The 13,162-nt window shown below is 40.5% G+C and overlaps 1 protein-coding gene across 1 annotated transcript in view; it reads left to right on the top strand.

The window, feature by feature from the left end:
- LOC134965340 (indolethylamine N-methyltransferase-like) overlaps window positions 1-11,961 on the top strand; it is a 63,225-nt gene extending 51,264 nt beyond the window's left edge. Inside the window, exons 5-6 of the mRNA XM_063941811.1 lie at window positions 9,949-10,015; window positions 11,836-11,961. Of these exons, the coding sequence (XP_063797881.1) occupies window positions 9,949-10,015; window positions 11,836-11,961 (193 nt within the window). The remainder of the gene's footprint in view (window positions 1-9,948; window positions 10,016-11,835) is intronic.
- The last annotated feature ends 1,201 nt before the right edge of the window (window positions 11,962-13,162 follow it).

Below are 13,162 nucleotides of genomic sequence, written 5' to 3'. Positions count from 1 at the left end.
AGTGGTGATAGCTGCACTTTACTATCTGCAGGAGACTGAGCTGACTAAGCTAACCCTATCGCTGCCTACCTCTTGTGCTTGTCTGCTTCTTCTCCCGCCGGCTGGTTCCCTCAGTGTACGTCTGCTCGTGGCCTGTCTGCAGCGGTACAATGATGTCACTGTGAACTCGACTGTCCAGTACTCAGTGCTTCCGATGCGTTTCAGGCTTCACAGCCCTTTGTCAAGGATAGCGCCCATGGTCTGAGGTCTTCTTTTTATCAGCAACATATTTATTTGTCCCATTATAACAATAATTGGTTTCTTCTTAATAGTGCACAATTAAAAGATAATTAAAGTTATTACTGCAGTATAATCCCACTTTTTAGAAAACAGATATTGCGTTTATGTATCCAAGAAGTTATAAAATAAAAATATGAAGTGTGTGTAAAGTGCATTTATTTGTGTGTATACAGGTTTTGAGAAACTAAAATATAAATATAAAATATATGTGTCCTGTGCAACTGCTGTATGATCAGAGGTTGATTTTCCTGTCATCAGAGAAATATATTTTGATAGAAAGGAAAAGGGAAAGGGGGGGGGGGGACGGGGGACTGATGCACTGGAATGATTGTGTCTATCTCATACATATATATGTAGAGAAATGCCCATAATCTTAATACTGTATTAGTTAATCATACAGATAAAGGGGGTGCTACCACAGATCATGTAGAATTACATATAGCAGAAAAAGGAAAAGGAAAGGATCTGTTCTGGTGCACAAACATATACGTTTTTGTTAAAACATAATTTTTAATTCATATCTTAAAAGAGTAGTGACATGTTTTATTTCATGTCCTATGGGTTGACTCATGCAAAATATAAAAAAAAACATATATGTACTGTAGTTAATGTCAGTGGCAAACGCAGGATTTGCAAGGGGGAGTGTCCAGAACTGGGCGGAGCCAATCACGGGGGTGGGGACTGAGGTGACCCAGTATATGCTGGGTCCGTAAAACTAGTGTGTCTGTGTGTGTGTGTGTGTGTGTGTGTGTGTGTGTGTGTGGGTATGTGTATATATATATATATATATATATATATACATATGTCTACACATATATATACACATACATACACACACACATACATATACACGGGTGGTCTTCAGTATGCCGGCGGTCGGGCTCCCGGCGACCAGCATACCGGCGCCGGGAGCCCGACCACTGGCATACCGACACTTATTCTCCCTCGTGGGGGTCCAAGACCCCCCTGGAGGGAGAATAGAATAGTGTGGCGCGCGCCACCGTGCCCGTAGCGTGGCGAGCGCAGCGAGCCCGCAAGGGGCTCATTTGCGCTCGCCACACTGTCGGTAAGCCGGCGGCCGGCCTCCCGGCGCAGGTATGCTGGTTGCCGGGAGATCGTAGTGAACCCATATAAACATATACATAGCATATTAAACATGCATACATATATATATATATATGTACACACACATACAGTACACATATATACACATGTATATATATATGTATATATGTATATCATATGTGTGTGTGTGTTTAAATGTATGTATGTATGTATGTATGTATGTATGTATGTGTATATATGTATGCACATGGATATATGTACTTTAATTAAAATAAAGTCAACTTTTATTGCACTTGCAAGTGCCACCAGGAAGACAGCAGGCTGCAGAGGACGCTAGACGGTCATTAATAATACTCATGCAGCTAAAAAAAAAAAAAAAAATTTTTTTTTTTTTAGTGGAGGGGGGTTTCTGGGTACTCGGAAACCCCCCCTGGGTGCGCCACTGAATGTGATGGCGTGACAACACTGAATTACAGAAAAGAAGAAATACACATAAATACAGTATTTAAAGCTACTGAGCGTATTTTTAGTGTCTGTTCTCTGTATTTTATGTCTCTGTATAAATCCCTAGTATCATACAGTATATCTACTTCAGATAAATATTGTAGATATTTATGTAACAAAATATTATTAATGTGCTCTTATAGAGATCTTGGTATATTGCCTGGAAAGACCATTAGGCATAACTCTATAACATGTAGTCATAAATTTGTAACCAAATGTTATTTTTGTACTTTTGTAAAGTCCTTGGCTCATTGCCCAGAAAAAAGCATTAGGTGGAATTTTGTAACATAGTAATTATTCTTGTCTTGTAATGGTTATTGTGGAATTCCAAACTACAGGTTCATTTAATAGGTAGCCATGATTTACATATAATTCCTGTCCTCCAAATTACATTCACGGTGACATGTATAAAATCAGCATGCTATATAGTTATATGGGATCCTGATAGGGGAGAATTTCTTTTGATATAAAGAGTTTGAGATTAAATAGGTATGGTCCGAATCACCTCTCACATATAGTGTCAGGTTCAGACTCAATCCATAGGACATGAAATAAAACACATCAGAGAAATATATTAAGATGTTTATTCAGGTTAGTTAGAAAACAAAAAAAGTTAGCAATTGGGCAAAACCACTGCAGGTGGGGCAGATGTAACATGTGCAGAGAGAGTTAGATTTGGGCATGTTATATTGTTTCTGTGCATATTAAATACTGGCTGCTTTATTTTTACACTGCAATTTGGATTTCAGTTTGAACATAGGCCCTCATTCCGAGTTGATCGGTCGCAAGGCGAATTTAGCAGAGTTACACACGCTAAGCCGCCGCCTACTGGGAGTGAATCTTAGCTTCTTAAAATTGCGACCGATGTATTCGCAATATTGCGATTACTAACTACTTAGCAGTTTCAGAGTAGCTCCAGACTTACTCTGCCTGTGCGATCAGTTCAGTGCTTGTCGTTCCTGGTTGACGTCACAAACACACCCAGCGTTCGCCCAGGCACTCCCACCGTTTCTCCAGCCACTCCTGCGTTTTTTCCGGAAACGGTAGCGTTTTCAGCCACACGCCCCTGAAACGCCGTGTTTCCGCCCAGTAACACCCATTTCCTGTCAATCACATTACGTTCGCCGGAGCGATGAAAAAGCCGTGAGTAAAAATACTTTCTACATAGCAAAGTTACTTGGCGCAGTCGCAGTGCGAACATTGCGCATGCGTACTAAGCGGATTTTCATTGCGATGCGATGAAAAATACCGAGCGAACAACTCGGAATGAGGGCCATACCACACCCATATCTAACTCTCTCTGCACGTTACATCTGCCCCACCAGCAGTGCAACATGGTTTTGCCCAATTGCTAACTTTTTTGGTTTGCTAATATTCCTGAATGTTCTCAAGTACTTGACTCCTATCTATTTTTATAAACAATATTTCCCTAATTTAAAAATCGTGGCCACGGATATACAGATAAAAAGTTATATATGTATTTTTTTTAACATATACTCACCATATCTACTATATATCACATTTGTTATCAAACATAAAACTGAAGCACATTACACTACACCAAACCAGCACAATAACCTCCTTCCAAGAAACGAAAAGATCTAACATAGTAACATAGTAATTGAGGTTGAATAGAGGCAAATTGCCCATCGTGTTCAACCTGTATTAAGTTGTGATAATTCTACATACCTGCTGAATAATGTTTTTGACTAGCTAACTACTATAATTCATGTTATCCCCAAATTAACCATGTTGATATTTTAAATATTATAACCTTGGATATCATTTTCATTCAGAAATGTATCTATTCCTTTTTTAAATCCAATTACAGAGTCCGCCATTACCACCTTCCCTGGAAGGGAATTACATATCCTAATTGCCCTAACAGTGAAGAACCCTTTCCTCTCCTCCAGCCGCTGTGAGTGCCCACATGTACTAAACTGTGTTCTTTTAATAAATAATTCCTCTGATAACTCTTTGTGATGTCCCTTTACATATTTGAAGATATTAATAATATCTCCTCTTAGGTGCCTCTTTTCTAGTGTAAACATATTCAACCTAGTAAGTCTTTCCTTATAATCCAGTCCCTCTAGGCCTTTAATCAATTTAGTAGCTCACCTTTGAACCCTTTTGAGTACACTGATGTCTTTTTTATACAATGGTGCCCAAAACAGAACACAATATTCCAGGTGCGGATGTACCAATGCTTTATTCAGTGGCAGGATTACATCTGAGACCCTTGTCTCAATTCCTCTTTTTATGCATGCTAGCACCTTACTTGCCTTCTTTACTGCGTTTTGACATTGTGTATGGTTATTAAGCCTATTATCAATGAATACCCCCAAGTCTTTTTCCAACTCGGATTCCCCATTTAATATGTTGGTTGCAAGTTTGTTTTTAATCCCAAAATGCATAACTTTGCATTTGTCTGTATTGAACCTCATTTTCCATTTAGACACATAGAGTTCAAGTTTAGATAGATCATTATGCAAGGACTCCACATCCAATTCTGAATTACAGTTTAGTGTTATCTGCAAAGATTGACACTGTGCTTTCCAGGCCTATTTCTAGGTCATTGATAAATCTGTTGAACAGTAGTGGTCTGAGTACAGACCCTTGTGGTATTCTGCTGACTACTGGGGACCAGGTTGAGGACTTCCCGTTGACCACTACTTGCTGTACCCTGCTATCCAACCAGTTGCTTAGCCATGTGCAAATAGTTTTTCCTAGGCCAAGCTCCTTTAATTTGATCATCAGTCTCCCGTGAGGCACTGTATCGAAGGCTTTCGCAAAATCTAGGAAGACCACATCCACTGCTTTTCCTTGATCAAGATTATTGCTCACTTCCACATAGAAGCTAATTAAGTTAGTCTGACATGAACTGTCCCTTACAAACCCATGCTGGTTCTTGCTAATAATCCTAGCTGACTGTAGATACTCCTGTATGCTGTCCCTTAGAATTCCTTCCAATATTTCCCCCACTATAGATGTCAAACTAACTGGTCTGTAGTTTCCCAGAAGATTTTTGGATCCTTTTTTAAATAATTGGACTACCTCAGCAATACGCCAATCCCTCTATACCATGCCTGATCTAATTAAACTATTGAAAATCAGGTATAGGGGTCATGCTAGTTGTGAACTAAGCTCTGTAAGAACCCTTGGGTGTAGTCCATATGGACCAGGTGATTTATTAATCTTAATTTTGCTTAGTCTCTACCGGACTACTTCTTCGCTTAAACTAATATCTTACCATGAATCATTACTGTCACAATTGTTATGCTCTACTCCCACCATCAGTTTTTATCTGGTGAATACTGATGAAAAGAATTTGTTCAGTATTTCTGATTTTATTTCATCATCATTTATCAATTCTCCTAATTCATTTTTTAATGGACATATATTCTCCTTTTTCAACGTTTTACGTTTATGTATTTAAAAAACTTTTTAGGATTGGTTTTACTCTCTAGCGATTTGCTTTTCCTTTTCCATTTTAGCTGCTCTTATTGCTTTTTTGCTTTTCTTATTACACTCCTAGTAATACTTCAAAGACTTCTCCTTTCCATTAGATTTAAATGCTTTGAAAGCCCGCTTTTTTTTAATTCATTTCTGCCTTATCCTTCTTGCTAAGCCACATTGGTTTGAGTTTAAGACTCCTGCATTTACTGCCCATGGGAATAAAGTTATGATTATTGCTATCCAGTAACCCTTTTAAAACATCCCACATTTCCGAAGTGTTCTTGTTTTAAAACAGAACCTCCCACTCTATGTCGTTAAGTGCACATCTAAGCATACTGAAATTAGCCTTCCTAAAGTTAAAAGCTTTGGTGGAACCCCTGTAGCTATGTTTCCTGAAACTGATGTCGAATGTGATCATATAGTGATCACTGTTACCCAAAGTCTCCCCCACTTTAGTGTTTGATATAATGTCCACATTATTAGTAATTACTAGATCCAGGGTAGTTTTACCGCTAGTTGGGTCCTCGACTAATTGAGACAAGTAGTGATCCTTAAACATATTTAAGAACCTGTTGACCCTTGCTTTAGCACATGAGTCGCTACTCCAGTTTATATCCGGGTAATTAAAATACCCAATCACAAAGATGTTCCCCAATCCCGCAGCTGTTTTATTTTGCTGTAAGAGTTGTTCTTCCTTCTTTTAAGCTAATATCTGGCTGTTTGTAGCACGTGCCTATGACTAGTTTTTTGCATCAATACCCCCACTTGAGATTTTAACCCATAGCGGCTCCACATTATCGCCAGTATCCTCATAGATAACTTCCTTTAGGTATGGTTTAAGTGATGGTTTATCATAAAGACATACACCTCCTCCTCTTTTGTTTGTCCTGTCCCTCCTGAAAAGAGAATACCCCTCCAAGTTTGCAACCCAGTCGTGAGAGTTGTCCCATCATGTTTCCGTAATACCTATAGGGGGTCATTCCGATTTGTTCGCTCGTTGACGATTTTTGCAACCGAGCTATTAAGGCAAAAATGTGCATGCGCATGGTAATTTAGCACAAAACTTAATAGATTTACTCACGTCCGGACGAATAAATTTCATTGTTGAAGTGATTGGCGTGTGATTGAGAGGAAGTGGGTGTTTCTGGGCGGAAACTGACCATTTTCTGGGATTGTGCGGAAAAATGCAGGTGTGCCAGGATAAAACACAGGAGTTTCTGGAGAAACGGGGGAGTGGTTTGCCGAACGCAGGGCTTGTTTGTGATGTCAAACCAGGAACGAAACGGGCTGAGCTGATCGCAGTGTAGGAGAAAGTCTTGAGCTACTCAGAAACTGTTAAGAATTATTTATTCGCAATTCTGCTACTCTTTCATTCGCAATTCTGCTAAGCAAAGATACACTCCCAGAGAGCGGTGGCCTAGCGTGTGCAATGCTGCTAAAATCAGCTAGCGAGCGAACAACTCGGAATGAGGGCCATAATGTCATACTCAGCCTTTGATGCTAACAATTTCAATTCACCCATTTTACCTGCTAGACTTCTTGCATTTGCAAGCATGCAATTTAGTTTATCGGTTCCTTTATTCGTTTATTTTTTTAAAGATATCCCATTCCGGTTTACTAGTGCATCCCTAGAGTTACTGATACAGACTGTCCTTCTCACTCTCTCTCCATCCCCACCATACTTAGTATTGCCCACCTTACTTTTCTCTATGGTCAACCAAATGTTCCTGTTTTTCTTAAACCAAGCGCTTATGTGTGCTAATGCGTAGTGTTCTGTAAGAATACTAAGTGAAAGTGAAAAATAATAAAAATAAAAATAAATAAATATGAAATAAATAATAATAAAAAAAAACGCCGTCAGCATTCGTACTACCGGAAGTAAAGACCCAAACTTCCGGTCACGGCGGATCGGACAGAGTAGCGGCTACAGTGCGGCCAGCGGGAGAAGGACATTGGGAGGCAGCTATGGCCCAACACACAGGAGAGGCCAGTCTCCCCATCAGCACAATATTGCTACCACCAATACCAGAACCTCCGGTCACGCCCGTATCAGAAGAATAGGGTAAGTCAGGGATAGGTATACCCCAAGAGACTGTGCCCCTCTGAATAAGTGTCCAAAAGCTTCAAACAAATTATCTACAAAGGAGCTGTAAACATTGCACTTTACCCTTATCCCCCCTCTTCCCCTCCCCCCTATTATTAATTATTAATTTGTATTTTTATTTTTATTTTTTTAATTTATATGTTTTTTATTTTTATTTTTTTATTTATATTTATATTTATTTTTATTTTATTTATTTCATATTTATTTATTTTTATTTTGATTATTTATTTTTCACTTTCACTTAGTATTCTTAAAAAACACTACGCATCAGCACACATAAGTGCTCGGTTTAAGAAAAACTTTAACAATTTACCAATAAACAACCTGAGCAGCTTTCTCTTCACAGCACAGCAAACTATACAACTTTTTCTATTTTGTCAACCCAATGTTCCTGCCTAAATTCACCGCCCTGACAAAAGTATTTTCCCTAAAGTCCCATACAACATTTTCTATAGGCTGTCATGATGACACATAATTGTTTTTATTTAATGCTTTGGCAATACCTTTCTTAATACCCTTATTAGAACCCATATAAATACCCTTACCGGCTGCACTTTCCCTCCCCCCTTCTTCTCCATCCCCTTTTATCTCACTACCAAAATCCCTATTATGCTCTCTGCATGACACATAGTTTCTAGCTAAACCCTTCCCCCAGGATCCTAGTTTAAAAGCTCCTCCAACCTACTAACCATCCTACCCCCCAGCACCGCAGCCCCATCCTCATTCAGGTGCATACCATCATGAGAAAAAAGATGGCGCCTGCTTGAGAAGTCCGCCCAGTGTACCAAGAATACAAACCCCTCTTTCCTACACCAGTTTCTGAGCCACACATTTACCTCACTAATCTCCCTCTGTCTCCCTGGGCTAGCGCGTGGCACTGGTAATATTTCAGAGAATAATACCTTAGATGTCCTTTTTTTAGTTTCTGGCCTAAATCCCAATAATACTTCTTAAGGACATCCCACCTACAACTAACTTTGTCATTGGTGCCAACATGCACCAAGACCGCTGGGTATTTCCCAGCCCCTCCCAACAATCTATCTACCTGGTCCACGATGTGCCATAGCCGAGCAGCCGGGAGACAACATACCATATGGCTATCACGATCCTGGTAGCAGATTGCACTATCTGCCTTCCTGATGATAGAGTCCCCTACCACCACCATCTGCCTGGGGAATTATGACTGGGGACATTACTACTGGGTGCTAAACTACAAGTGGGCAAACTACTGGGGCTAAACTAGTGGGGCATTACTAACAGGGGCAAATTATATGGGGCTAAACTACAGGGGCTAAACAACTGGGGTCATAACTGCAGGGGCATTACCACTGGGGGAATAACTACTGGGGCTAAACTACTTGGAGCTAAATGACTGGGGGAATAACTACAGGCAACATTACTACTGCGGGCATTACCACACAGGGGCATTACCATTAAGGGCATTATTACTGGGGGAACTACTAATGAGGGCATTGTAAAGTGGGCCTTTCATAAGGGGCACTACTATTGTGGGCATTGCGGGGCACCACTACTATGGGCTCTATATAAGGGGCACTACCACTGTGGGCACTACCAGTACAGTGGACATTGCATAAGGAGCACTACTACTGTGGGTATTGTATAAGGGGCACTACTGCTGAGGGCATTATGTGTATTACGGGGTGCTACTACTGTGGGCATTATTACTACTGTGTGACCATGCACCTTTCTTTTTGAGACCACACCCCTTTTTTGCTGGCGTGCGCAATAACTTTATTACATGAGCACCTTGGGGAGGGGGGGGGGTTAGTACCACAACCTCTCTAGGACCACTTTAAGCACTGGATAAGAGCAGTGTGTTACACATGGGGGAAAGAGAGGACACCCAGTGAAAGCATTCTCACTTGTCAGTATCCCCGGCTGAAAGCAGAAGACAGTAACAAACTCCTCATCCTGCTTTCCTCTATGTATATCTCGATTTGTGACCCAGGATCCTTGTTCAAAGTGCAGTCCACTGTGATCACAATGGCAAGTGCATGAGCGATGCACAGTCTCCATTGATGCTGCTGTTAGCTGATTTCAGATGCATTAAGAAGCAGTCCAGTTCGCAGTAAATGGAGTCATCGGTCTATTTGCGCAACTAGTTTCTCCTTCAAGTGTGCAGTGATGGTTTCATCAGAAGAGGATTGTTATCATTCTTGGTCCATATTTAAACTCAAACTGTCCAATCCCATTCCAAAATTAATAATTAATTTGTCTTGAGCTGTGGGGGTCATTCAGACCTGATCGCTGCTGTGCATTTTCCCAAAGAAAGGAGGAAACTACTACAGTATCTCGCTTTAGAATTTCAAAAGCCTCGTCCAAAATATTTTGTGGATATCCTTGTTCTTTCAAAGCTAGTGTAAGAGTGCCTAATTTCACCAATATTTTTTTATCATTAGAGCAATTGCATCTGATTCGTAAATACTGTCCTTTAGGGATATTGTTTTTCCATTTTTGAAGATGAAAACTGGAATAGTTTAAGTAACTGTTACAATCTACATTCTTCTTAAATGTCTTAGTACAGATAACATTATCCTTGACCGAGAGGGAATTATCCAAGAGGTTCATCTCTGCAGCATGAGAAGAGTAAGTGAATTTAATACCAAAATAATTAGAATTAAGATGTGTGATAAATGAAGAAATAGAAGTAGCATCCCCATCCCAAATAATAAGAAGTTCATCAATGTACCGCCCATAAAGCACCAGGTTCACCCCATATGAACTCCCCCAAAATACCCCTCTTCAAAGAGGCCCATGTTTAAACTTGCAAAGCTAGGGTCGGGTCTGGAGCCCATATCGGTACCATGCACTTAAAAGTAATATTGTGAATTAAATAAAAAATAAATATGTGAAAGAATGATATTAATATAATCCAAAATAAACTCACGTTGCACATACTCAAGGCATCAGAGGACAGGAAGTGGCGAATGGCTACTAAACTACCCTGATGGGGGATATTTGTATACAGTGACTCCACGTCACATGTCAACTAATTAAAGCCTTACTGCCACTTCACATTACACACCAGTTGGAGAACCTGGGTGGCATCTCAGATGTAGGACCAGAGGGAAATGACTTGAGGTGTAAAAAAGAAACAACAAAAGCTGAAAGATTGGTTCTGAGGGACCCAGCTCCTAAAATAATAGGACGACATGGTGGTGAGTATAGGGACTTGTGTATTTTAGGGATTTGGTAGTAGGTGGAGATAACAGGAAAGGGATTAAATGAGGGATTAAAAATAAACTGATGCTCCTCCACGGATATACTGTAGCCCCCTTGGTCACTGCCCTGGATAACAAGCATTTCAACTGTCGTAATAATCTAGCTGTAGGATTAAATGTTAACCTCTCATATAATTTATACTTGCTAATTCTCTATCAGCAATGGTTCCTCATTCCTTACCATGTTTTTAGAGAGAGTATCTGCTTTACAGTTTTTATGTCCAGAGTGAAAGGAAAAAGTATAAAAAGAACAATGACTATTGAGCTTGACATGAATTCATACACTGACTTGAAGCAAAGATGGTTATTAAGATTATTGTAGATGGTTACAGGAAATGGAGCTCCTTGTAAAAGATGTCTCCACTCCTCTAAAGCCACTGTGACATATACTGTAGCAGGTCCTAGAAAATATCATTGATAACGTTTTGGAAAAATGCAGTGGCATTGCATAAACCAAATGACATCAAAGGGTACTAGTAGTGCCAATCCTTGTTTTCCATTCATCCCCTGTTGTGGTTGTAATCTCTTCAGAGATCATGCTTAGTGAAGCTGGATGCTCTTTTCACTTGAATAAATAATTCAGCCCATCGTAATTAAGGCATGGGTGGAGGCCCCATCCTTCATCTTAACAAAGAAGAACCCAGCACCAGCTGAAGAGGTGGAAGGGTGGATGAAACTCCTCTCCATGTTGTTTTTAATGTACTCAGACATGGAATGGGTTTTTGGGAAGTGAGAGCAGTTAATCTATTTCTGGGAGGTGTTTATCCCAGCATTAAATCTATAGGACTGTCCCAGTCTCAGCAGCTTAGTTTTTATGTACATCCTGGAAATTCTTGTAGGCATGAGGAATGACAGGATTTTCTTAGAAGCAAAGGTCTTGTGGTGAGGAAGGGCTTGCCTGACACACTGCCTAGCATAAGAGGAACTCCAGGACAATATTTGAGGGGACAACCAGTCAGCAGGTGTATTAAGCAGGCATAACTGTGGAAACACAGGAATGAGCTGACTGGAGTCCTTTAGGAAGACTAGGAGGGAGATGTACTCTGAAAGAAGTACACCTATGGAAAGGTTCACTGTAGAGTATGTGGATGGATGGTACTCTCAGGTATACAAGTTCCATCCACCACTGTTAGGTAAATCAGGGTAGGTGAAGATGTTAATAACAATACTAATTTCTTGTCCAAGGTGGCAGAAATTAAATATTCAGCTGTTCTGGATTTGAGCAGTGCTGGTATGCATACAGATCTTCTAGAAAGTTTAAAAGTCACTGAGATTGCACAGTACTGTTTCATATTTACAATGGGAGAGTGATTAGAAATGCCTTAGTTAACATCTTCACCATCAGTTAGGACCAGGCAATTTCTGACCTACAGTATAAGGACATGAACATAGCACATGGTTGGGACTTTACCAAGTAAATGCACAATTTGTCACAAAACAATCATTCTCATTCTTTATGTTTGAGATGAGAAGGCATAACTGCATGGGATCTTCTGTGCTTATTGACTGAGGATTGAACTGTAGTGCCAGATGATCTTGGGAAACTCTACCCTGCATACAAATAAAAAGGTTGCAGGTGCACAATTCAAACATTACCAATTTATTAATAATAATCATTGCAATAAAATTTTGCATTTTAAGCGAGGTTCTTCGCATAGTTATGGCCATAAGTAACGGCTTGCACACCACATCCAGGTGACCTCATTAGTCGGGCAAGTCCCTAACATTTTGGGGGGGTACCAATCTACATATCTCGTCGGCCACGCAGCACAGCCTACGGCCAATATATCTACTGATATATTGGCGCGATGCTGTGTGTGTACGGGGCTGTCGGCCGACCGCCCGTACACATGCTGCGGCGCCCAGCGGTGATTGACAGCTGAACTGGGCGGGCGTGTGTACACGCCAGCCCAGTTCATGACGTCAGTCCCCGATGGATCGAGCAGTGTGTATGCTGAACACACTGCTCGATCCGTCCATAGATATATCTGCAGATCAATTGATCTGCAGATATATCTATTATCGTGTACCCACCTTAAGAAATGTCAGGAACCTAATTAAAACCAATATATAGGACAGGTGGGCGTGGGTGCTACCACCAGGCAGAAGGGGTCTCTGGCCTTCTATTGTGTATGTAAATACACAGCATTAGGTATACAGGCTAGGGGTCCTGGGGTGCACACCCGGTAATGAGAGGTGCGACCCTGCGGAGACCTTTCAGTAGAACTGCATACAAAGAAAAAGGTTGCAGGTGCACAACTGAAACACTACCAATGTATTAATAATACTCATTACAATAAAATTTAGCATTTTAAGTTAGGTTCTTCGCATAGTTATGGCCATAAGTAACGGCTTGCCCACCGCGTCCAGGTGACCTCATTAGTCAGGCAAGTTTCTAACATTTTGGGGGGTACAAATCTAGGGTGCGGGACCCCACAAAAATGAAGCAGCTGAGTGATCTCAGCACAACACAAAAGGGAAAAAATATATAGTGAAAAAGTAAAAATAGGTT

The sequence above is a fragment of the Pseudophryne corroboree genome, chromosome 10, assembly GCF_028390025.1.
Source record: "Pseudophryne corroboree isolate aPseCor3 chromosome 10, aPseCor3.hap2, whole genome shotgun sequence".
In the NCBI taxonomy this organism is placed as follows: Eukaryota; Metazoa; Chordata; class Amphibia; order Anura; family Myobatrachidae; genus Pseudophryne; species Pseudophryne corroboree.
This window is presented reverse-complemented; position numbering and strand designations above follow the sequence as displayed.